The sequence below is a fragment of the Perognathus longimembris genome, chromosome 20, assembly GCF_023159225.1.
Source record: "Perognathus longimembris pacificus isolate PPM17 chromosome 20, ASM2315922v1, whole genome shotgun sequence".
NCBI classification, from domain to species: Eukaryota; Metazoa; Chordata; class Mammalia; order Rodentia; family Heteromyidae; genus Perognathus; species Perognathus longimembris.
Window position 1 is genome coordinate 34,699,768 of NC_063180.1, and position 27,211 is coordinate 34,726,978.

At 41.0% G+C, this 27,211-nt stretch overlaps 1 protein-coding gene and 1 long non-coding RNA gene across 3 annotated transcripts in view; one reads left to right on the forward strand and one right to left on the reverse strand.

The window, feature by feature from the left end:
- The window catches only part of Mctp2 (multiple C2 and transmembrane domain containing 2), a 113,917-nt gene that overhangs the window by 73,945 nt on the left and 12,761 nt on the right, over positions 1–27,211 (forward strand). For both annotated transcript variants that reach the window (XM_048369137.1, XM_048369138.1), the window contains 3 exons: positions 10,787–10,909; positions 11,622–11,663; positions 23,464–23,573. In XM_048369137.1, coding sequence (XP_048225094.1) covers positions 10,787–10,909; positions 11,622–11,663; positions 23,464–23,573 — 275 coding nt within the window. The remainder of the gene's footprint in view (positions 1–10,786; positions 10,910–11,621; positions 11,664–23,463; positions 23,574–27,211) is intronic.
- LOC125368275 lies at positions 1,868–17,345 on the reverse strand. Its single transcript, XR_007214212.1, has 3 exons — positions 17,171–17,345; positions 14,842–14,849; positions 1,868–1,878 (listed from the first exon to the last, which is right to left on the reverse strand). It is a non-coding gene; the product is annotated as an uncharacterized LOC125368275 (long non-coding RNA).

Here is a 27,211-nt window from a genome sequence, read left to right on the forward strand (position 1 = left end):
GTGTGTGTGTGTGTGTGTGTGTGTGTGTGTGTGTGTGTGTGTTTGGCTTTTTAAATAACAGATCTGTTTGGGGAAAGATGTCTATTGGTGTAAAAATTCCAGATCTCAATGATACACTGAACAAATATGGTGTCAGATTACAATGAGGTTCAAGGCATCGTCCTCTAAGTCACACTCTCCACTGCGCTGACAGAGAGGCAGCTTTCCTTCCTGAGATTCCCTCCTAATACACAGGTCCATAGATTTCTCTTGGGGCTTTGACATGACCTTTACATTTCAGCCTTGAGCTCTTTGGATAAAATGGATTCACAGGCTCTTCCATGCTTGTTCAAGGTAGAAGAAATGAAAGAAGAGTTGCGTTACAGGGTTGCTTTCTGAGTGTGGAGAAGGAAACGATTCACAGCCCTATGTTCTTTTTACAGGGTATGACTTTAATCATCATAAACTCTTCAATCAAGAGGGCGAGTATTTATCTGTACAGTGTCCATAATTTTTTTTTTAACCAGTACTGGGGCTTGAACTTAGGGGCTCAGGCACGGTCTCTTAGCTTTTTCATACCTCCATTTCTGACTTTTTGCTGGCTACAGGAGATCAGAATCTCTCAGGGGCTGGCCTTGAAGCTCAGTCCTCAATTTTCTACCTCCTGTGTAGCTAGGATTAAAGGCAAGAGCCACTAGTGCCTGGCTCCTCTGTTTTTTATTTTTTAAAGTACATTGTTTTCTCAGAGCTTACATTTGGAAAATATTTTATAAGTCTGTGGCTTTGCTACCCCAGAAGAATGATCTATGGTGAGGAATTGTAGATCTGTACTGTTATTTCATGCCCCTGGCCCCTCTGTTAGAGTTAATGAACCTTCTTCAAGATTTCCTGGCATTTATGATATTCCTGGAAATTATGATGTCATCACAGCAATTTTATTACTGTTGTGATGTCACCATGACAACAATAAAAATGATGATGATGACGATCACTCTTGCCTTGTGTTTTGAAGGCATTTTGATTTCTGTAAAAACTTGTCCTTAATTCACAGATCCACACTAATAGTTTTTGTAAACTAAAATGTGAAGTTGTCTGTGTTTAGGAAAAAAGGAAAGGTAACCAAATACTCAGTGTCTATTTGCCAATAGTGACATTTTCCCTGCTCTGAATTAAGCTAGGTAAAAAGCAAGTGTTAATATTTAGTAAACCATTGCAAAACCAGGGCTGTTTGTTTTCCTTGGAAACTGATAAAGTCTTTCTTGTGAGGAAACTTCCACCTTGCAAATTTCAACTCCAGAATTCGACTTTGGAAAAATAGGATAAATTCATTGTGTGCCCAGCTGTTAAAAACTCAGCCACTAGGCCCTCGGAGGCAAAAGGTGCTTGCGTGTCTTCTGCATAGATTGTCCTGTAGGTGGCGATAGAAACTCATAAATGATCCGAACCCCAAGGTACGTTTCTGGTGGACTATTTCTTAGGGATTTTAATTTCAGCAGTTTTTTTTTTTAAATGGTTATGGTAATCTACAAGTGGAGATTATTACATCTGTTTCATTTAAGAAAAATTCTCTAGTCTATATTCTTTTTTTTACGTCTTTATAATACTATTCTCACACCGTCTGTGACATCTATCTTAGATAGAAGGGAGAAGATGAAAGGTCTTATCAAGTTGGTACCTATTTCATATTCATTAAACGTTTTAAGCCTGTTTTTTTTGGGGGGGGAGGGGGGAGTTGGTTTTACTTGCAGCTAGTGTTTGAGATGTATGCCATTGATTAGATTAAGCCTCTATGAAATTCTTTGGTTAAACAGTGTGTGTGTGTGTGTGTGTGTGTGTGTGTGTGTGTGTGTGTGTGTGTGATCAAATTGTACTCAACCTAGTTGCTTTCCGAGAAGATATCTTTCTTTCCTTTTGCGGCTTAACGTTAGTTTTAATGTGCTCCGAATCACAAATTTCCTCCATGGACATTACCCCATTAGAAAAGCACAACATAAATGAACTGTTTTAAAACATGCATTTTTAAAATGCACGGTGGACAAAATAACAGCTCGATTCTTTAATGGTTATATTTTGGACATTAGGAATTGTCAAAGAAAAGTTAAAAACTTAAGTAGTTGGGAGCTGTTTGTGGCCAAAGTTCAAAAGTTCTTAAATTGCTTTTTTGCATATGTGTGTGTGTGTGTGTTCATTTGCCATTTTTTTTCAAGTTTAAGTTTGAAAAATGCCAACTCTAGAGTGATTTGCTTAAGCATAAAGTTAATTTCAGCTCTCCTATTTTCTTGAAGTCTCATTTAAAAAACCTTGCAGTGCACATTTTCGAAGGGGAACTGCCGTGATTTCGAGGAAATGTAATTATTTTGGTTTAAATGCTTTAGGCTTTAGAGGCAGAATGTTATCAGCAGACAACTGTGGTGGCGTTAAAAAACAAATTGTGTGCATTTCACATTGCTTCACTTCTAAACATCTCACTTCGTTTTATGGTGAAGTTCAAACCCAGAGAGATCTTCTACCCTGGCCTGCTGAATTCGTATCTTCTTGTAATAGAAGAGGCGGAGAAAAAGATAAAAACAGAGACTGAAGAGAAGGAGGAACTCAGAGAGAGAGAGAGGAGGGGTGGAGAGAAAGAGAGAGGAGGAAGGAGAGGGAAGGAGAAAAGAGAGCAAAAAGAGAAAATGGAAGCGGAGAGGAGAAAATAAGAGAAATAAAATAAATCTTCTGGCCTTCTTATATTCTGTTCCCACCACTCTTCTAATTACCTATGAGAGAGAAGAAGTAGGACTCTCTGAAAACCTATTTTGCAGATTTCCTATGAAGAATATTCAGCTCTCTTCTCTGTTAGCAGCTGACCAGAATCTAATCTATTAAAAAAAAATATGGTAGTAAGCAGTTCTTGAAAATGTTTATAATAAATGGTAAAAGCCAAGCTTCCACTGTGAGATTAGCGCTTGGAAAGGTTGTGTTCATCAGGAAATAGGTTATTGCCTTACTAGTTGTCCTGCAGAGAGGCCTGCAGGACAGATGAAGATTTAAAAGCTTTTGCAGTGTGAGAATTCTATTTGACTTCCTCCTTTTGCTTTTTTTTTTTTTATTAAAGTAACGGGCATTACTTATCACATAAGAAGCTTCTCTCAATGGATATATTATGAAGATTATCTTAGGAGCAAAAAAAAAAGGAAGGAGAAAAAAAAAAGCCTGATGTGTTTGGGGGGGCGGAAGGTTGGCCTTGGTTCCTGCCTCATGATCACCAAATGACCCATGAATATTAATGAGATGATTTCACTTTAACAGAACCCAGTTTGTTGCTTGGGGGAAAAAATGGAGGGAAAAAAATCCCCCTCATCATCAACAACAACAACAACAAATAAATACCCCCTTGCTGAGGATGGTGGTGACATTGGAACCTTGGCGTTGAGCTCAGTCCAGCTCTGCTACTGGCCAGTCAGTTAGGGCTCCTGCATAAATGATGCCCCAGTAAGACACACGGTGTGACTAACAGATCAAATACGTGGCTAAAAAGCCTTAGGGAAGCATTATGTGTCTGAGTCCTGATCTATTGTCTGGGAGTTCAGAGTGTGTTAATGTACTCTGCAAAGATTACACTCCCCCTCTAATTGCTCAGGCACTTCCTTAAAGGATTTAAACAGTCAGGAAAGGTGAGGCTTCCTGTCAGGTTTTGTCTCCTGCCTGCAGTGGCAGTTTATCTGGCTTTCTGAGGAGACCATTAGATTAAGGTCCCTAGCCCCGGCCCCGAGACAGACAGAGTGTGAGAGCAAGGAGAGGAGAGATGATTGCTAGTTCTCTCAATGTTCTGCATTCCATAGCAGGTGTTTATATGGTGAACCCTCAGCACCACTGTGCTCAGAAGGAAGGCTGGGGTCAGGGTACCCTCCTCCGCCCCCACCCCCCACCCCCCGCAGCCTGAGTCCCTCTGGCTTGTGATTGGATGGCTGTCATGGTCTTTTGTCAGTGCCACCCTGCCCAGCCCAGGTTGCCATTTGGAATTTGGGTCATTTCAGTTAAAACATGTGGAGAACAGTGAACTTTAGCATGATCTCTGTTGCTGCCTTACACCAATATACACGTACACATCACCATACACACATGCATTCATACCACCATATATACACACTCACAAACCACACACATATTATACATACATGTATGTGCCCATACACATGCACTCCACACACATACTGAACACACACACATTACACGCATAACACCCCCCCCCATAAAATGCTCTGCTCTCTGCTTTTGAGTACATTTACGACTCCTTTAGATGCTCCAATTCTCTAATGTCGCTTTGATTCTATCTCAGTAGTTTCTAGATGATGCGCTGAAAAAGCTAAATGAAGGTGTGGCCAGTTCTTTGACAATAACAGTTTGGAGAAATTGGGAGGGAGGGGTTGGTTTTTGGAAGAGAGGATGAGGTTGTGAAACCCATAGCCTGTGTGACCCCAGGAGGGGGGGGGCGGACACATGCCATCTATCCACACGCCAGCCACGGTTGCTTCCTGGAGGAAAGACTCTAAGAGAAGGAATGCCTCTTAGACCCGCCCCAACTACAAACACAAATTGTCTGTGTGGCCTGGAGCCTGCAATATAATATTTATGTAGCTTTCCAAAGAGGCCCGGGAGAATTCCTTATAATTCAAGATGGTAGTCTGAGTGAGGAGAAACAGAAGGATTTTTATTTTATTTTATTTTTCTAAAGAAATCCTTGCTTGTCCCACCGGATTGCCACACTTTTGGGGCTGACGGCGATGTATTTTACTCCTCCTGAATAAAGCTGTCAGTGGCTGCGTTATATGTGTCTCTCGAAGACTCTGAACAGATGATGGAAACAATTGCTAGAGGGAGAAAAACACATTCGAAACACACACACACACACACACAAACACACACACATACACACACATCTACTGTGTCTTTCTCTAGGATCTCCTGGCCCTGAGTCTGTGTGGACCGTCCCTTAAACTTTTCTTATTGTGTGTTCGTTCACATTGTGGGTAGATTACACTGAATGTTTCATCTGTATATAAAAATTAAAAATTCAAACAAAAATCTGGCCCGTATGAAGAACAGGCCCACTGGGCATATGGTTCATTATGCGTATTCGTTTAATTACTAAAACACTTGCGATGGCTTTTCTGCCCTTGCTTGCTTTCTACTTGCAAAGTCGGATTTCCCCAATTGTGCAGACAGTGGGAGCCCTGAATCCTACTCTGGAGGAGAAAAAGGAGGAGAAAGAAAAGGAGAATGAGAAAGAGAAAGAAGGGCCTTTGAAGAGAGGATGCAGTTCACCAAAAGGAGGTAGAATTTGCAGTGTTAAAGGGATACTGTCATCCTTGTTTTCCCCTCTCCCATTTCTATCACTGCTTGCTCTGAGTAGTACGTGTGCATAGGAACAGAAACGCCATAGAAGACTGGGTCGCGTGAGGCTTTCAAGCTCCAACCCTCCGAGCCACTCAAGTCTCTTGATGAAGCTGTCTGAAGTTTTATTGGGTTGGAAGAACACAGCGAGTGTGACTTTAATTGATTTCTCAGGTCGCACAGGTGGTGACGCTTTAGACATTCCTTCGCCCCTGGTGCCACTCCTAATTTGAGGCTGCGCATATAATAGCTTTATTAAAATAAACTATCTCTTGGCATTGCTCTTACCTGAACATCTGTTAAAGGACCTCCTGAAATATTTTCGTTTTGTACAACCCAGGAAGACTTCCTAACTCTTGCCATCAGAGTTTAGTATTTTTTTGTTTTTAAATCCTTTATTTAAAACGGGCAGATTTCAAAAGATCTTTTCAGGATCATTGCTTTGGTTTTAATTATTTTTAAAAAAGCCATGTTCATTTACTGGATACAGTTTGTGGTTGTTGGGTTTTGATTTGAACTTCCATTTGGTTGTGTGCAAGAGCTCGTGTGAGTGTATTTGTGTTTATGTGCACATGCGTGCTTCAAGATTGTATTTTGGATTTCTTTTCTTCTTTCTTTCTTTTTTTTTTTTTTGTCAGTCATGGGGGGCTTGAACTCTGGGCCTGTGCGCTGTCCCTGAGCTCTTCAACTCAAGGCTAGTGCTCTACCACTTGAGCAACAGCACCACTTCCGGTTTCCTGGTGGTTCACTGGAGGTAAGAGTCGCACAGACTTTCCTGCCTGGGCTGGCTTTGAACCATGATTCTTAGATCTCAGCCTCTTAAGTAGCTAGGATTATAGGCATGAGTCACTGGCGCCTGGCTGGATTTCTTCTTAATTAGTAGTGATGTTTCAGCTTTGAAAGGAAGCTGGGTTTTCCTGATCAGAATAATTCAAGAGTTGTAAAAGCATACGCAAGGGAAAAAGATGGGCCAGGTCTTGAGATTGTTTCTGTCTTCAGATGTGGGATTCTGCTGCGCACACCATTTTGGTTTTGCAGTTAAACAAGTGGATGCTCATTGAGGGACCACGTATGACATTCTTGACAGGATTCCTAACAGAATGGTACTTTGCTTGTAAAACACTATCACCCAAGAATCACTATAGGAGGAAACAGTCCTCAAGCACAGCCCCTTCCTCTGTTAGAAGTGAGTTGAACTATTACATGCTTTCTGTGACCTTACTACCATTCTGCTTCTTTTATGGCAGAAATGAAGCTTTGAGTGGAGTAACAATATAATCTGCTTTATTCTACCATTGTGCCATGTGGGGCTAGCCCCACACTGTCAAAAATGATATTTCAGCACCATTTTTTTCTTGTCTACCTCTGATAACTAATCCTGGGGGGAAATGGGTGAAGGTGTTCCTTTAATCAGCACAGAGAAGTTGCTGAGGCTTGGGAAGAGATACTGACCAAAATAGGACTCTCAAGCACTCAATTTCCACCTCCTGTGAAAGGAGATAATGAGAAAATATACTGTCTGATTCTGGATCCGAAATTACGATCATGACGGAGGAAGAAGGCGATGGTCATGGCATATTAGATGCGTTTTTTTTTTCTTTCTTTTCTTTTCTTTTCTTTCATGTAGTGCTTTTCCATTTTGGAAACTAGTTGCTCTGCCTTTATGGGTGGTGTGAGAGTTTTTATTAGGCCATAGGTGATTGCTGAGCTTTTTACCATTTCCGTAAAATCATCAAGAAATGTAAAGTATAGGGTAGCCAGAAGCACGATGCCAACATTAAAGTGATGGGGTTTTAATAAATGCCTCACATTTAAAGGAGAAGAAAATAGTGGAAGAACTATTTAATAAGGCACACAGGTATAAAATTGGTTAGAAGCCTTTCTTTCTATTTAAAAAACCCATTAGAACATTAAAAAGGGGAAATAAAAGTTAATAAAATCCCTAGGCGAAGCCACTTGAAGACATCCAGCTTTTATTTGGTATGAAGATCACATATATACGTAAATATATATGTGATCTTAGAATACAATATATATTTTATGATAAATATGATCTTAATATACATATAATTATATATGATATGCATGATATCGATATGATATATACTGTATAATATATAATACATTAGTTTGTAGAGGATCTTACATGTATGTATATATATATATGATCATGGAATTCATAGGCACAGAGTTTGAAATTTATATGCATTATTTTAGTTACAGAAGATCATAAACTGAAGTACATACATTCTGTGTCTGTTCAAAAAAACTAGAAGGCACAAACTACCATTTGGGCTCATTTCTCCCCCAAACTAGAACTAATTGATGGAATTTTAAGTAAATATCACAAATCAACCAGGTCTTTCTGTATTGTGTAATTACAGTAAAAAACAACCCATGTAGACCCTAGTCACAGTATTTTTTGAAGTGTGTAGAACTCATGCTCAATAGATGGTTGAAAATTATTGGTGATTTATTGAGTCAGTAAGCTTTTCATATATCACACAACCAAATTGCAATGTAGAGACCCTAGTGGGAAGGTGGAAGTTTAAATAGAGGCACAGCTTTCAAAATAAGCAAAACACAACTCACCACTTCTTGCCACTGTGCCCTCTCTGTGGTTCTGAGCTACAGTTTTCTTGAACCTAGTTGCAATAGTTTTATAAATGAAATGCGTAACCTCTTTACGGTGTGCTCCTGTTACACATAGAGAACAGCCTTCCTTATTTAGTCTGAAGTACTGAGAAACAAACCCAACAACACACTGTGTGTGCTAGACAGTGCTGCATCCCCAGGTAGAGTAATAGTTTGACAATATGAGGCCTATGACGATACGAGGCTTAACATAGTGAGAAATAAGACAGCTGTCAGTGGCTCATGCCTGTCATCCTAGCTGCTCATGACACTGACCTCAGAGGATCACCATTCTAAGCCAGCCCTGGTGGGGAAGTCCATGAAACTTTTATCACCCAATTAGCTACTTCCCCCCTCCACCCCAAGAAATAGCCAGAGGTGGAGCTGTGGCTCAAGTGGTAGAGTGCTAGCCTAGAGCAAGAAAGAAGCTCAGAGTCAATGTCCAAGCCCTGAATTGAAGCCCCTGACTGGCACATGCGCGCACACGCACACACACACGCACACACATACACACACACACACAAGAAATGAAAAGGGAAACATTTCATCCTTTCTATCCAGAAAATGCCTTAAAAGAGTCAAGTTTCTGGTTCTTAACTATTCTTTTTTTTTGGAAAATCTATTTCTTAATTGTCTTTCCTTGTGCAATGGGGTTTTGACTCCTCATTAACTTCTGAGTGGAATGCATCTTGATCAAGGCCACCCCTTCCCCCACCTCTCCCACCCCCTCTCGTCCCCTCAGTTTTCCCAGTACCATTTTCAATTGTAGACATTAAATAGTGCGGCTGTGTTTGCCCACGGTTCCCCTCTCCGTGCATCTAATTCCCTGCTCTCCCTTTTGAGCTACGCAAGTACATATTGTCTGGTGGGTTTAGCCATTTCTAATTGTTAGCCAGTGGTTTGGGGTGGGTAGGATGGGAAGAAGCTTACCCAAAACACAAGCTTAACATAAGGTATTTCTACTTTTAGGATTCCCACCAGAAAAAAATATATTTATCTTATGAGTCATTTTTTTCCTTCTCCTGAGATTTAGCTTTATACATTTTTGCAGAAGAATTTGGGGAACGACATAAAGAATTGCTATTGATTTTTTTTTTAACCAAAAAATAGGTAAGTTCTTGAGGTTGCATTTTGGTGGAAGGGAGCACGAAGACGGTATCATCTGTTTATCGGGTGTCAGAAGGCTCACAGACAAAGCAGTGGTCCTGACATTGTTATGTGTGGTTGTTCTGTTTAGTTCCTGAGCAGTGGCTATAATCACTTATTGGTGAATCTTTGGCAGTAGGAGATTTGAACTCAAGAGTCTTGCTCTTGCTTGCCTGGTGCCCTACGGCATTCTCCTATCTACAGCCTAGCTTTTTGCTGTTTCATTTGGATTTAGGAGTCTAGCAAACTTTTCTGCCCAGGCTGGCTTTGACCTCTAATCCTTTGGATCACAGCCTGTGAGGAGCTTTGATCACTTGTGTGAGCAACAGGCACCCAACAAATGATTGCCTTTTAGATATACATTATAACCTACTTGAAGATAGATCAGAAGAAATGATTTTTTTTTAATTTTCATAGCAACCAAAATGTAAGATAGTGAGAAATCTTATAATTGTGACAGAATGAAAACTTTAAAAATATTAATCAGAAGGTTTTCAGTAATCAAACAGTATTACTTTTGGACAAGAAGCATCACAGCATTTAAATGCAATAATTATCCCTTTTGGGGGGGATATATTAAACGGTGTCATTTTCTTACTAGTTGACAGCGATACCTACATATCTTCTTATTTCATATTTTAGACTGCTTCTGAGATACAAAGAAGTTGAAGCTGCTCAGACTTAAAATTGTTTTATTTCATTGTAAAGGTGATGTACAGAGGGGTTACAGTTGCATAAATAAGTTAACGAGTACAGTTCTTGTTGGACAGTGTTACCCCCTCCCTTGTTTTGTCCCCCTCCCCCTCCCCCAGGCTGCTCAGATTTGGAAGTAATTTGTAATTTGCTCAAGATTTCAGTCCTGCCACACGCTCGACTCATCAAGTGTTCTCATCTTATTTATCCTAATTAGTGTGTTTCTTGGAGGTAGAGCTTGTCTGGTTTACATGTACTGTTTTTACACACTCCTCTAGTGTAGGCACATGCTCTCAAACCCAGGCTTGTACTTGCCTTTGTACACAGGAAACACACATTTCCCAGGCTGGTAGAAATTGGGCTGTCAAATACATACCTACGTATCGGTCTCATTCGCCACAGGGCTCGACCATCATCTTCCTCAGGTCATGCCATCTCACGGAGGGTTGGGGGAGACAAGTCTTGAGAGTCTCCATCAGAGTCTGGAAATTGGAGTTATGCTGTTAAATATTGCTTATTTTAAGCTTTGGCAGCCAAATAAGAAAGTCATCACTCTCTGTAGTTGAAAGTTTGGTCTGTGTGGCCTGATGCTTTGTAACTATAGAATTTTCCATACTGCTTTCTCTGGTTTGTGGCACATCAAAGTCCAAAAGAAAAATAATGACTAGGGTTAACAAGGAAATAGATTTCAATCTGTCTGTCTATCTATCTATCTATCTATCCATCCACCCATCGTGCCACTCCTGGGACTTAAACTCAGGGCCTGGTTGCTTTCCCTTAGCTTTTTTTTTCAATCAAGCCACCATTCCATTCTGGCTTTTTGGTGGTTAACTGATGATAATGGTCTAACACTCCCAATCTCAATTCTCAGATCTCAGCCTTCTGAGTGGCGTGGGCCACCTGCACCCGGCTCTCCTACCATTTTAGCCAACATTTATGATATTACTTGTCTTCCCATCAGGTGTTTTTGGTCACTGTCTGGAATTTTGAACTCTACATGATCCCCCTGGCATTACTTCTGCTTTTTGTCTACAATTTCATCAGACCCATGAAAGGAAAGGCCAACAGTACCCAGGATAGTCAGGTAAGCAGAGATTCACACAGTACTGGTGTCTGACTGTGATAAACCATCACCACCACTATCACCATCATCACCAAATGTTGCTCTAATGTTGTTGGAGCCACAAGGGACATCCCTAAGTATGTTCTTGGCAACTACTGGTCAACCTGGGAGACTTGGCTGTCCTTCCCTCCTTATCCCTTTTAACACAGGAGCTCCAAGAAAGAAATCACAGCACGGGAAAGCCTATAACTTACTTATGTCCAGACAAATGTGTTTTCTACTGTCTAATGGGAGGTGTGGTCTCAAAGAGAAAAGTCATTGTAACCACAGACTCGACACAAATGGAATAGTGCAGCCTCTGCCCCAACAGAACCATTGGTTCATCTGTCGAAACAAGAGATACTGTTCATAGATGGTAGAAGTTAGCCATGCTTTGCTGCAGCCGCACACCTGCAAAGGGCATTCGCCTCATAGCTATGCTTAGAGTGAACAGTTTTTATGTAGATTATACATACTGTTTACGGTCTTGCTATAGGGTCCCTGAACTTTAAACGTGTTATTGCACGAGAGGGTTTTCACTGTCTTTAAAAATACCAATGCTTAAGTTCCATAGAAAGAAGTTAAATGGGTGCATGGGCTTCATTTGCCTTGTGTAATTGTATTTGTAATTTGTCATTATAATTTGTAATTGTGTAATTGATCTCTACTAATAAATTGTGGGGTTTCTTTTCAGGACAGCATGGACCTAGAGGAGGAGGAAGAGGATGATGACAAGGTAAGTGAATGGGAGAGAGTGCTGGAAAGGGGCATTCACGCTGGCAGCAGAGTTAGAGAGAGTATATATACAGTAGTGCAAGACTGTCAAGTATTTCAAATCCATCCCTTCTGAATATTTAGAATGGAATAGCTTGAGATTGATTTGGAGACCAGGGGAGAAAAAGGGTGAGGGTGAGTCTGATTAAGGCACATTGGGGACAGACATGAATGGGTCAGCCTAATACTACCCCCCTTACCCCATACAACTAGTTGGTGCTAATTGTGGGGAAAAGAACCCCACCCAAATGAAATAAAAGAAAAGAGAATAATTGTAATACAAATTTGCCTCCTTATCCAAATGTAATAGCAGGAGCATTTGTCTTACGGATCTTACAAGCCTTTCTGTTTTAGTTGGTAAATCCTAATTGCATATCTTTCTGGAAGACAGAATGGGCGATGTAAAGTCTGAGTGCTTTCAAGGACTGTCAACAGTGAGATTGCGAGAAGGGGATAAAGCAAGAAATAAGTGTTCTAAAAAATACACCAAGAAACCACTGGCTGGATGTAAGCCCAGATCAGGCCTCCCTTTTGCAGATCAAAGGTAGCCCAAGAAGACAGGGAGAAAGGAAGGGAAATCACTGCTCTGTTAGGTTTCTGCCAGGCTCCGTGGTGTGGTCAGCCCACTTCCGAGCCTGTCACTTGCCCAGCTGTTGCTGGCAGTGTTTGCAATGCCATGTCTTGGGTACATCTGTCCTTTTTCTCCTCCTGGGACAGTCTCTCAAATCTGCTGCTTTTGTTGTCATCACACTTGCAGACAAACCTTCTGGAAGAAAATGAGGAAAGAAAAAAAAAAAGCAGAATGCCAAGTGAGATGTTTCTAGCTTCCTGAGCTTGCGGTCCCTTACAAAACCTGTGGCTCTACGGGGCTAGCCCGAGTCACATGAGGGATGCTGGGAGAGAAGGAGGAGAAGGGGCTACAAGGCAGACCCTAGGAGCAAGCAGATTCTCATGCAATAAAATGTCCATCCGTGTTATCGAGGGTCTTCAGATTAATTAAGTGCACCAGATGGTTTCCTTGCCCATTGGAAGAAAACGGGCGGATTACAATGTAAAACCTATTTGTTGTGCTTCAGATGACCATGACTTGCCAAACAGTAAAATGAAGTTATATAGTTACAAGGAAATCTACCTTTTCCAGACTAGAGGTCCCATCCTGTGCAGCTTGCTATTTGAGGAATTAGTAGGAGTGGTTTCTGGGTTGATAGAGCAATAGTCACAACCATAACAAGTACGTACCCAGAGGTAGTCATAAGAAAAATGACAAGTGCCAATGAAATTGTTGTCTTCTTGTTGGAAGTACCAATTACAAGCCTGGGTCCTTGTCCTTCGTACTGACTTGTTGTTCAACACCCTCCCTGGATGTAAGAAATCTCAAATGGCTCATAAACCTCAGGGAACACTCACTTCTCTTTAGTGACTTATAAAGCGTGAAACTCTGGCCTAGCCATGGCATGGATGGCCAGGGGACGGTAGGAGGTGGGAGTTGTGTGAAGCTTCTGTACTCTCTCAAGGTCTAGTACCATCCACCTGAACACGTCCTAGTACCATTTGGCTCATTTGTGGCTGTGTATGGAGGCAAGATTGGTTGAGTCAGTGCCCTCGTAATGTGTCAGTCAGCCTCCAGCTATCACCTCTCTCCAGAAGTCTAGTCTAGGGCTTGTCAGCCAGTCACATGGATCTCTGGTCACGTGACCGGTCTCCCTGCCAACCAGTTCCCCTCACCATTGATGGCTTTTCTAAAATTCAGTTCATTCCTAATTCAGTTAAAAAAAAATTACAGTTTATTCCTAGTGGGACTCTTAACAGGCTATGAGGAAGGAAAGGAGAACTATAGCAGTCTTTTGTGGGCTTGGTGCTAGACTGAGCTGAGGGGACAGGGTCTGTTAATTAGCTTTCGTGGGCCAGATGTGTTGTTACATGCTTGCGTGTAGACTCCTACTAGTTGATAAAGGGTTTACTAGACTCTGCGCCTCAGATAGAATAATGTCAGGCACAAATACATTGCTTGGGGAATTGAGTGATACTTCTGGCTTAGTAACACGTGCCACAGTACGTTTTTTTGTGCTTGTAGGTGAATGAGGAGGAGGGGCTGGCACATGGGATTAGGTGGCCACAGCAAGATGCAGTTGTTCATGAACTTGCTGAGACTATAAGGTGTCAGGCATTTGTTTGCTACCCAACCCTTTTCCTCGGTACAATATCATTCTAAAAATGGTATGTCAAATAGAACATGAATGTGAAAACGCCCAGCCAGGAGACTCTTGAGTTCCCTCTACACGTGCGTGAAGGGAATTTATTCTGAGAGCTATGACTATAATGCATCAAGATCTGCTTATCTTCCAGAGGAAGGTCATGCCTGTCATCCTAGCTATTCAGGAGGAGGCTGAGATCTGAGGGTCTTGGTTCGAAGCCAGTTCAGACAGAAAAGTCTGTGAGGGTCTTATCTCCAATTAACCACAAAAAGGCTAGATGTGGAGTTGTGGGTCAAGTGTTAGAATGTCAGCCTTGAGGAGGGCCTAGACCCTGCATTCAAGCCTTAGAACTGACACAAAAATAAAATAAAAACAAGAGAAATTGACAAGATGAATTAGTAACTTCTGCTACCACAGTCACTAACTTGGAAGGTTAATTCAGACATTATAGTGCAATAAATTCTTTTTTGCTGGTTTTGTCAATACTGGGGTTTGAACTCAGGGCCTACTATTCACTTTGCTTGTGCTCTACTACTTGAACCACACCACAGCTTTTTTTTGTTGGTTATTTTGGAAGTGAAATCTCACAGACTTTTCTGTCTAGGCTCTCTTTGAACTGTGATCCGCTGTTTCTCAGCCTTGGCTAGCTAGGAATACAGGTGTGAATTACTGGTACCTATCTATAAATTTTATTATTTATATACTTATACATTTTTTATTATCAAACTGAATTACAGAGAGGTTACAGTTTCATACATTAGGCATTGGATACATTTCTTATACTGTTACCTCGTTCCTCATTTTATTTTTTAAAAACAAAAAGACCTCATTAATGTAAAGTGAGGTATGGCTGAAAAAGTCATGCTTTGAACTGCAAAAAATTTTCTCTTTCCCTTTCTTCATCCTAGAGTGATTTTAGGCATGGAGGATAAAACCAAATAGAACAAAACATACTTCTTACAAATCTTTTTTCACTCCGGCAATTCCAAGAGCTTTCAGAGTTTTGGCTAGGAGCCCAGGACACAAACCATATATACACATATATATATGTACATATATATGTACATATATATATATATATGTATGTACTTCTTATTATATCACAAAAATCACACTGGGCAAAATTCTACTTTTTTAATACCAAATCTCAGAAGTGAGCTTTGTTGGCTCAAGTTGGTTTAAATGAGCTGCTTATGGCTGAAGGCCCCATCCACCCATTTGGGAAAGTTGTTAACCAATATCTGATAAAAGAGCACTTTCAAAGGCAACAAAAGCAGGCCATACATTTTTTTTTTTTTGCCAGTTCTTGGGCTTGAACTTAGGGCCTGGGCACTGTCCCTGAGCCACTTTGTGCTCAAAGCTAGTGCTCTACCACCTGAGCCAGAGCACCACTTCCAGCCTTTTCTGAATAGTTTATTGAATATGAGAATCTCACAGACTTTTCTGTACAGGCTGGCTTCAAACTGTGGCCCTCAAATCTCAGCCTCCTGAGTTGGATTGCTGGCACCCAGCTGATGAAATCATTTTTCAGATGGTTTTATTCAAGTATTCCAAGATGACTTTTTTGATAGCCATCTCATAACCATGATTATTACTATTATTATTATCATCACTATCATGATTATCATCATTTTATTGCAATACCTCAATTTTGCATCTCCATGCAATATCCCAATGAAAGCAGTCGCTAAGTTTGACTCCTCTTTATGCCTTTCCTGCTGAATGCACCTTCCTTTTGCAAGAGGAGATTGGCCTTAACTCTCCCTTCTCTTGGAGAGTTGCAGAACTAGATTTAGCTCAACCTGAAGTTCAAAGTCAAGACTTCTGGAGAGCACATTCCCTATGGATGGCTATACATCTTTCCGTCTCCCTGTGTAGCAGCCTGCTCCACTTCAAGTGCTCTTCCTGGGCCTGTACAGGGAGTGACTGGCAATTCCTTACCCGGGGCCTTCTGTCTGGAGTCTCTTTCCCCACTGGCTGCTTCTGATGTATGCCTCATGTTAGACAAGACAGACCTTGTTCCTGGGATGTGTCACACATCTGTGCCAGGAGGAACTGTTTACCAATGCTAAACACACAGCCATTTCCAGGCACAACCAGAGAAGAAGAGAAACTCCTTTCTATCCCCAAACAATTCATCTTGGCAGTGACATGTCTTAATTGCTTGCTCCTCTTCCCATCCAATATCATCCTAGAAGTCTCTGGAAGATGAAAGCCTGCTTTCCCTGTCTCCCCATCCTTCCTTCTTGGCCAGCTTCCCCAGGAGAGGAAGGCCTCCCATCTCGTGTCTGTCTCCGATGCACAGAACAGAATGTAGTCTGGGGTCTGTCACACTTTTATTGTCTGGAACAGAGATCATTGTAAAATGATATCAGCTTGAGCTTCTTGTTCCTTCTTATTTTTGAAAGTGCATGATGGTAATGTGTGTTGGGAAACCATATTAGACGCCACAATTTTGTCTTTTCTTTTGTGAACTTAGAGTGAGAGCATAAAAGTTTTGAGCAACTAGATTTTTTTTTTTTTTTTGCTTTTGGGAGATGAAACATTCAGACCCACCTTTAAAGAGAGGAAATCCTTCTTTCTTACACCTGATGGCCCATGTAAGAAATTGCTTGTTATAAGTATAGTTTGCTACGGACCCCAGAACAAACAGATAATGGGTAAGTTCAGCTACCAGCCATTAGCTGACATTTCCTATTTGTATTAGATTCCATATGTGGAATCCTTCCGTGTGGACCTTATTTGTACGGATGGATTACAATGAAAATTGCATTAATTTCCTACACAGAAAAGGTCAGTAATTGAAGCGTGAACTAAGAAACTATTGTGTAGAATGCTGTATTCCTCACTTAGGAAAGGTCAGACAAGACAATAATATCTTGTTTTCATTGCAGAAGGTAGGTATAAATACTTATATTAGAGTTTCTTTTTTTCCAGCCTGACAATCACTTACATAGAATATTTTAGCATGTACTATTAACATCAGGAAGAAGGAATCATGAGGCTCTGTAATAAGAGAGGGAAAAAAACCATCTACTTATTGCTGGCAGGGGAAAAAGTCTCCTTTGGAGCCTGTATTATGGCCTGGATTGTTTATGTTTGTGTGTTTGTCTGAAACTGGGTTGCCATCCATCATCAAGGAGGTCACCAGGACCTGTAGGGTTTATAAAGAAGGAAATTCTTCTCTATCAGTTATGGATTGAAATAGCAAGACAGACACAGAGATTTTCTTTTAAGAAACATCTACATTGTTGTTGATTGAAGGACATTTTACAATGAAAGATGCAAATGGGTAGATGTACTTCCTATTTTCACAACTTATGTCATCAGTAAGTTAAAGTACATGTTAAATGATCACTTTCAGCATTCAAAATGCCTCTCCACCATCCTCCCAGTTAATTAGTGTTCATCTATCTATATGTCTGTCTCTCTGTCCACTCATATTAATCTGTCCACCCAGCAGTTATCTTTCTTTCTTTCTTTCTTTCTTTCTTTCTTTCTTTCTTTCTTTCTTTCTTTCTTTCTTTCTTTCTTTCTTTCTTTCTTTCTTCTAGTTATGGATGTCTCTCTGTCAATTAGCCTTTCATCTTTTGGATGAAGTGGTCAGGTCCAGCACAGAGCATTCCTTTTATTTTCTATGACAAATTACTTATTGTTAAGTCGCTGTGTGGCACTTGGTGTTAGGAATGGAGAGAGCAGTGTGAAGCCCCTTAGAAATGATCATGATTCAACATCTAAACCCAGTGTAGTCACTTCCCAAAGTAAAGGAACTACTTGAGAAAGAAATGTTCTTCAGAAAGAGCACAGCCATCTTCCTCCACCTTTATTTGAATGTACCTTGGTACTGACTCTGCGAGAGGGAGGCAAGGGGAGAAGTGGGGGGGGGGGGGCGGCTAAAGATAGAGACCGAAACACACACACAGAGACAGAGAGAGACAGAGAGACAAAGACTATTTGTCCACTCATTAAAAAGTCTCATAGGAAAAAAAGATTTTATGCTACTTCCCAGATATGAAGCAGAGATTCCCAAAGAAAAAGTTTAATCTCATTGATGAGAATTGATGCTTTGGGCCCTTGGTTGTGATAGATGATGGAGACGTTTTCTTGCATTAAATGCTGCCCTATTTCTAACATATATAGTTCTTGAAGTTTTCAAGTTAGAGGATTTTACTATTGAGTAGAATGAGACAGATCGAATGTAATTTCCATTGTCCAAAGATAACTTATTTATTTATTTTTTGCATCTCTCTTCTGGGTGGTTAAAAATAATGGGAAAATTTGAGGCTTAAAAATTTTGTATCCAATGTTTTTGGAAGTTGCGGGTGTTCCTAGGATGAACAAAATTTCATTTTTAAGAATCCAGGAGATGGAAACAGGAGGATTTTACTGTTGTCAATGTTTAATGTACTAGGTGAATCTCCTTTGACATACCCCCTGTGGTCGCTGTGTATGATTCTGGTGCACTGGATGTTGTATATATGCTTATCTGGACTGGGGAAGGGAAAGAAAAATGAAGGAAGGTGTAACAGATAGGACAAGAAATGTACTCACTGCCTTGTTGTGTGGCTGTACCCTCTCTGCACATCACCTTGTCAATAAAATTTAATAATAATAATAAAAAAAGAATCTTGGAGAGGGTGGGGCTGGGAATATGGCTTAGTGGTAGAGTGCTTGCCTGCCTAGCATGCATGAAGCCCTGGGTTCGATTCCTCAATACCACATAAACAGAAAAATCCAGAAGTGGTGCTGTAACTCAAGTGGTAAAGTGCTAGCTTTGAGCAAATGAGTCTCAGGGACAGTACCCAGGCCCTGAGTTCAAGCCCCAGGACTGGGAGGATTTCCCCCCCCCCCCCCACCGGGGTCAGTTTTCAGGAATATCTCTTTGGTTTGGCTCAGATAATTAATAGAGGAATGAGAGCTTTGCTAAATCAGAACATGCAGGAAAGATTTAAAGTAACACACTGGTTATATAATTAATTATCAGTTGAAAATTCATTTTGATGGTGTTAATTCTCTCCCAGAGGCTCAAAGCTAGTTTATTGCACCTATGGTGCCGGACTTGCTAGAAACACAGGGGAGAAAATGAGGCTTCGAGAAAGGAAGGGCTTGCCTTCTGATTTATTCTTTATGGCCTTTGGTTTGTTTTTAATGAACAGCAGCTATGTTACGCCGTAGGCACTTTGTCTTTAATTCAGTTATTTATAAAACTTAGCCCAAAGACTCTATCCTTTTGATGTCTTCTAAAAAAGGAGACAGTTTATAAAAGGATGATCTACCTTGCATTTGTCTTTATTTGATTGCTGTTTTGAGTTACAAATTTAGAGTGCTTCTCTCTTTCTCTCTTTTTGCAATCAGTGCTATTTTGCCCTCTTTTAGTGTTTTAAAAAGGAATCTTATAAGATGTGAATTCTAGACTTCTTTAAGTTTTTGAAAGACAAGTAAAATCCCCTGCTTTTTCCAATGGAAAAACAAAAAAAGAAACAGTGGAAAATGATGTCTAATCACCATCATGGAGTCCACTTGCACAACCTGACCAGTGACCATCTCTCTCGTTTAATTACACACATATAAATCACAAGCCTCCACCAGAAAGGGGAAAATGCAAACAGGGGCACCGGGGCGACTTTCTCCGCGAATCATTCTCTTCCTCCGCCTTTCTGGTGGCAGCAGCAGATGTAATGTTGTGTTTGCTAAACTGTGTTACCACCACATTCCCCAGTTCAATCTGAGATGTGTAAATAAAAGCAGCGTGGTGCAGGAAGCTGCCAAATGATCTTTCCAACAACTCGGGGCGACATGAGTAGACTTGTCCTGAAGACCATTTCTTCGGAGACTCAAATTAAATCCATTATTCTTTCAAGGAGACAAAAAGCCGCCTTTCTTTGTCTTTATCTTTTTTTTTTCCTTCTTGAAAGGGAAGCACTTATGTTTAGGAGACACCTGGAGAGTATTCCAGGTTATTAATAAATGTATCTGATAGGGCTTCATACTCTCACTATATGCCAATCAGGGCAAGAATTATGGTTCCCCATTTCCTAGATGATGCAACTGGGACACAAGAGATGGCAAAAGCTTTTGACACTCATGGCTGTGGGTAGGATCTGTTTGGATATGTCTCCCAAGGGTTTGAGTGCTAGGAACTTGGTCCCCTGTGTGACAGTGTTCAGGTGGCAGAACCTGTATGAGGAGGAGACTCATGAAGGGAGTTAGGCCATGGAAAACCACTGGAGGAAAGTGAGTGACGCTAGTCTGCTAGCCTGCTAGCCTGGAGGAATGAGTGCTTGCCAGAGAGGCTGTTATAAAGCATGGGCATGCCATGTTCTTGGTCCCTGCTGCACAAGACTGGTTCTTGTTCTGTTCCTCTGCCATATTGGAACACAGCCAGAGGCCTTGCAGTGGAATACTGGTGGCACGCTCTTCAGATCCCAGTCCTTAGCCCTCAGTCATCTGAATCATCATCCAAATAATTCTCTTTACTTTGTATGTCACCAAGCCTGCTAGACTCGGTTATAGCCCCACAAGTGTTCCAATACCCATCTCAAAGCTAGGAGATCACGGGGCCTTATAGATAATAGTACTCATTTTGACCCATCCATGTAAGCTGGGTCAACTTTGACCCTCCTATACACATGTGGCCCTTATTCTTCCCCTCCATCCAGCCATTTGTTCATCAGACAAGCATCACTAATGCCAAGGAGGAGGTACCTGCTTTCATTGTCGGTGCTGATAACAAGAAAGAGAAGTCTAGCTTTATCTGCCTGTCCATCAGTTCAAGAGGGACATAGGGTAGTAGAATGGGAGGGTTGCAGAGGAAACTAATGAGACACTCAAGTATGAAAACATAAAGAACATCTTCCTCCAGGACAGAAACTACCATGCAAAGCATACACAGACATTGTCCCAAGGTATCTAGGCATTGCAGCCTTAATCCTTATCATGAGTCCACATAGCCTCAGGTAGACAGTTCTTCTTCTCATCTAGCAGTGGCAGGCTTGTGTAGGGATTCGTGTGAGCCACCAGCATTTGGCTTGAAAAGTATTTCTTAATTGTGATCTACAGTGGAGTCAATAAAGGTGTCAATGTAATGACCATTTGATGTAGCTCTGAAGATGATGAAGAACAATTTTGTGAAATATTAGAAGTGAAAAGGTGACATTAAAAATTATATTTTAAGATAATCCTGGCATGGATTAGAGAATTATCCAACTAAAATGTCACTATGTGTCATTTAAGATACCCATGTGATCATCATGAGTGGCTTGTCATGTTAACGCACACAACTTAGGTTTCTGTTTTGCTTTGGAATAATATACTTATGAAAATGAAATGGAATAATAATAAAGTTCCACCAATATGATAAAAGCAAGTTTTCACCTTTAAGACAAAAAATTGCATGCATTGATTATTGTCTCTCTTAAAAATAAACTGAACTGGATGATATATTTTTTTGCCCTAGATTATAATAAGGCCCTTTTAGCCTAGTCTTTGGATTCCAAATATTCGAACTAAAGCATCGATTTCATTAGAAATGAAGAGGACTTTGTTGAAATCATTTATTGGTCCGGTGTACTAGTTCACCAATCGCCTCTTTACAAGCAGAACCTTAGTATTTGGTTGTTTCATAGGTGAAAAAAAATCAGGCAATTAAAATGGGAAGTTTTTTATTAAATTGAACCACATGGAAATTTGAGCCATTTTCCACGAAATTGTTTTGACCTAAATGAGTTTCTGTAGAAAAGAGGAAACAACTTTTGCCCTTTGGGTCAAATTCCCTAGTGCTTTCAAATGTGCCTTTTCTAAACCCAGGCACTTACAGAGGAGACAGAGATGGGTTTTCATCATTGTGTTCATGAATAGATGTCAGCAGTTGGCTGAGCATAAATGAGGTCGTTCTGGCTGCATATCTAATTTTTAATACAAACTGCTTAAGAGAATTATAGTAAGGAAGAGGAAAAAAAGAATTTAAAATTGGGATAAAAAGTACAAGTGTTTTGCAAGTTTGATATTGTGAGAAGGAATGATGAGTCCAATTTTTTCTTCCTTTATTAAATGGTTGGCTAAATAAGTATAGAATGTATGGCTAGATAAGAGAACAGACTAGCTGTTCCTCAAATCATTGTAGTCCCCTGGTACTTAAGAAGAGAAGGTAATAATGCTACGTTTTAGCCCAGTGTTTGTCTTTGGTCAGTTTTACCTGTCGTCTCATAAACAAGGGCAAGTAATAAAAGGGAAGTTAATGCTTTTTTGTATTGCCACCAAATTTGTGCTGTTACTGACAATCTCTGCAGGGTCTCAGGTAGTGTTCCGTTTCATGACTCCAGTTTAATGAAGCAAAAAAAAGAATAAGATAAATAGGATGAGGACATGATAGGAATCTCCTCCTAAATTTAGAAGCATCTGTTTATTAGCCTACTGTAAGTCCAACCCAAGTAAAATTCTCAATAAGAAAGAAGATGTCTAGGCTGGGAATATGACCTAATAGTAGAGTGCTTGCCTCATATACAGGAAGCTCTGGGTTCGATTCCACAGCACCACATATACAGAAAAGGCCAGAAGTGGTGCTGTGGCTCAACTGTTAGTGTGCTAACCTTGGGCAAAAAGAAGTCAGGGACAGTGCTCGGGCCTCAAGTCCAAGCCCCAGGACTGGGGGGAAAAAGAAAGATGTCTGGAGTTAAGACTTGAACACGAGCAGCAGTGACCCAGAGAGGGGCAGGAGTGATGAGAGGAGCAAGTCCCTATTACAGTATGGTTCACAGAGAAGCTAGGAAATTTTAGCAGAAGGGAAGAAATTAGGGGATTTTCTTTGCTTGGTCATTTGAGTAATGTCTAAATTATGATGGTAACATTATGGTTATGTTGGTATATGGTGCAAACACATTTCAAGTCTATATGCAAGTCAAGGAGGAGGCTCTTAGAAGGAATTCCATTGCCAATGAAGAACTACAAACCAAGGAAGATGAGCGTATAGTTGCTTCTGCTATGAACAAATGGACAACTCTTAAGGGTCCTCACAGAAATAACATGAGAGGCTACATGGGCCATGGATGTTCCGGATGCTTCAAGCAGGTCTTTTGGTGCATGCCAAACGAAATGGTTGCTGAAGGATGACTGGAATGTTCTCCAGACCCGCTGATGGCTTGCCACATGAGATAACATGACAGCAGTTTGAATAAGCAGCCTCAGTGTGAGGGAATGTGTTATGTGTATCTCCAACATGTCCTCGCCATGGGAACATTACTGCAGGACTGGAACAGAAGAGAGTTCTGATGCTCTTGAAATGACCTTGAGAAGAAGGAGAAGAAACAAGTTAGTCTTGGCTAAGAGGGCAAGGTGTAGACCATCCATGCGGAGAAGCAAAGTCCCTGGTTTCTAAGGGTTTTGACCTGCTACCCCCTTCCCCCACCCATAACTGAGGCAGAAACAGGCAGCTGGTGATAATAAATCTATAATGTGAAACATATGACATGTATAACTCTGTTGGTTAAATCATAGTGTCATCGCCTGAATCCTAGAGATTCGCAGTAAAATATACATCAACTTAGTTAAATCTTGCTTCTGTCTCCCCAGGAATCTGAGAAGAAGGGGTTCATTGAGAGACTCTATATGGTCCAAGATATTGTTTCCACTGTCCAAAACATCTTGGAGGAAGTGGCATCTTTTGGAGAAAGAATTAAAAAGTAAGGCAGCTGCGCCTGTTGGGGTGAGGAAAGTAGACCAGGGATGGTGGAGGGAGGGGTCAGAGAATTTCCAATGCAAACAAAAGCGGGAGTGTTGTACCAGACTGCTTCCACAAGGGTTGGCTTGTTCGTTGGGCTTGTCAGCTTCACGGTTGGGTGTCCCCTCAGAACTGGGGTGACCATATGGTTCAGTTTACATGAATTGTCTCTGGGTACCTATTAATAGTGTCCTCTTTCACTCTCTGTCATGCCCTGGTTTGGGTGATAGATTCCGGAATGTAAAAATAGGTTACCCTCGTCCTCAAGGATGCCCTCAACCCTTCTCATTGGAATCCCAGATTGCAATACATGTCAGGTGTAGAATCTTTCTCTGGATTACCTGAGGAGCGGCACAGAGCTCACTGTATCGTGGGTGCCTGGGCCTTGGTTCTCCGTGTACAGGAGTGTCTCAGCACAGGCGTGGACAAGTCTTGCCTTGTGGACAGGACTCACCTTTACACATCCTGTGGTCCATGACACATTCAGTGCAGTCCATTGAAGAGGAAAAGTGATCAGCTGATATGTAAAGGAATGGATGTTACTTAAAAATGAAAAACCAGACAAAACCAGGATAGTGTTGATTCAAATACAACCCAAGAGAATTCTTTTTCCAGGAGAATTCAGTAGCACTGGTGTTAGATGCAAGGCCAGATGCATGGGAATGGCAATAGGAGCGGGGGTGGGGGGTGGGGTGGGGAGACATAGAAGGAAAGAGAGATTGAGGCTAAGACTAACACCCCAATTTCTCAGGATCCCTAAGGATAAGAACACACCTGGCAAAGAAGGGGTGTGTGGGGTCACCAGTAAATGAGAGCCCTTTTTACCAATTCAAAGCCTGAGACTGTGTGCCAGATACAGGGAAAGGGAGGGGAGGGAACATCCCCCTGACATAGGGAATGGAAGCGGCAGTGTCTGGAGTCGAGGTCTATCATTCAGAGTCTTGAGTGGAAGGAAAAACCACCTCATAAAAGAAGGGAGAAGGCTAAGAAGAGGATGTAAAGTGGGGGCAAGGCCTAGGAAGGAAGATCATCTTGTTGGGTAAAACGGTCTCCATTCTTCTACATCTCTAAAACACAAATGTGCCTCTTGTGTGACTGATAATGTTAAAGGAAATGGATCTGACGAGAGAAGAGGGCAGCGTGATTAAAGAGGCTCCCAACGTCAGAGTGCTTTTTGAGGGGCAGCTGTGCCCAGCACAGCTGTGGCAGCCATGTCCGAGATGTGTTTTCAGCCCATGAACGGAGAGCACTGTTCTGCCCAGCTGCAACAGGAAGGCACACGAGCCTCAACTCCTATTAATTCTTTGGCCATTCATGATTACAATGACCTTAAAGTCCCGGCTGCACATTCAAGTGGGATGTCATGTGTCACTCTGTTGGAATTCGATTGTAATTCAATGCTGAAGAACCAGGAAAACTTTTACCCCAAGTTTTGGCAACTAACAAATAGTCTTACATAAAACTCTTTGAGCAAGTTTCATTGCTACAAATGGGGAAAACTCCAGTGGTACTATATTGACACAGAATAAACGATGCCTTCTTTCTTTTAAAAAAAAATTCCCTCCTGTACTTTGTATAAGTACTTCCTCAAACATTACACAGATTTCAAATGTATATCTGACATGTTTACTCAATATGTGGCATTTATATGATCAAGACATCAGGTAGGCCATCCATCCACCCATCCATCCTTCCATCCTCTATAAATCTATCCATCCACCTGTCCATCCATCCATCTGTCCATCTGTCTGATCTGTCAATCATGTTTCCATCCATCATCAATCACCAATCTCTGTCTGACTATCTGTCCATCCACCTACTTACCCATCTACCCACCCACCCACCCACCTACTTCTTTGTATCTGTGGGAGGAAGTCAGAAGACTTCATTTGCCCCCGCTTAGGAAACAAAGTAATCACCACATTGGCCCATCATGAAAACAGTGGGGGCAAAAGGTTGGGGCAGGAGCTGGAGCACATACCCGTCCCTGCCTATGAGAACTGCTTTTGGGATGTGCACACTATCATTTTTGCTAATCCCATTTTTATTTACACTTTGGTGAACCCATCTGGTTGGATGAATGAAGGGAGAACTCTTTCAATATTTTTTCCCATTTGTTTCATGACTCCTTCTTAAAGGAGACCTTCTTAAAATGTGTAGAGCTCCCATTTCAGGAAAATTGATTAGTCTGTGAAAATGTTTCTATAAATTGTTTAATTTGAAGAGGGGAAAGATTTGACTCTCTGCCAAGAAATTTGGCTCAGAATAATTATATATTCATTCATTTAGCAAGAGCTTTTTCCCGGTTTGTATTTTGATTTCTTTCTTGGCCCCCAAATATATGACTTAATTTCCTATCACTTTGGGGATTTTCTACGTCTTGTTTCTACTTTTTGTGTTTCTGATTTGTCATTTAATTTCCTATGCTCAGAAAATATTGACCCACTTATGGCCTACTTTTATAAATTTTCCGCTAATGTTGGCAAGTAAATTATTGAGTGTAATGTTTGTGTAGACACATGCATATTTGTGTATATTTCTTCAACAGGTCAGTTGATTGTGTTTCTATCTTTCATATTTGTACTAGCTTTAAGTTTTGTTTGGCTCATTCTCTCAGACATGTTAAAACCTTCTGTGGCTGGGAATTTGTCCATCTTTGCAGGTTTGATAATTTTTGCTTTCTATATATTTGAAGCTAAGTTATCAGTTTTTAGTGTGTTAGAACTCTTTCTTCTCCTAGTGAATTAGCTTATTAACCAATGTGAATTTGCCTACTTAATAATAGGCTGATTTTAACTAAAATCTTACATGTCTTATTAACTAGTCATAGGGTCATGACAACTTTGTTTAGTGTGTGTTTTCATGTTACGCACTTCTTCTCTAAAATTGATTTTGTCTTCAGCTGTCTCCTCTAACAATTATCATATGACTATTTGCATGCATTTAACTCAATTTAATGGGGCTACTAATCTAGATCTACAGATATATAGATAGATAGATTTAAATCTATAATTTTTAAATTTACACTATTTCCCCCACCTTTTATTAGCATCTCGTAGTTGTCCAGGGCATTTCATTTTGACATGTCCCTAGATGCACACAATTGCACCTTTATCAGACTCAGCCTTCTGTTGCTCCCTTTCATCCCCTTTTCCCCCTTCCCAAACAAATCTCAGCCAGGTTCTTTGCTTCATTTTCTCACAGGGACATAAAGTACTGTAGCCATATGCCCTCTCCTTTGTCCTGTCTGTTCACCGCTTTGGCAGAACAAATTCTACATCCCTGTGAGTAGATTTTTCCCCCTGGCCTGGAGCTTGAACTCCGAGCCTGAGCACTGTCCCCGAGTCTCTTTGTGCTCAAGGCTAGCATTTTACCACATGAGCCACAGCACCACTCCCAGCTTTCTTCCAAGCGGTTTATTGGAGACAGAGTCTCGTGGGCTTCATTGCCTTGCCTGGTTTGGAATCACAATGCTTAGATCTCAACTTCCTGAGTAGCTAGGATGACAGGTGTGAACCAGCATCGCCCTGCCTGTCATTCAATTTTTAAGCCTGTGATTTCCCTCTGATTGCTAGGAATCAAAACATTCTTCTGCTATTC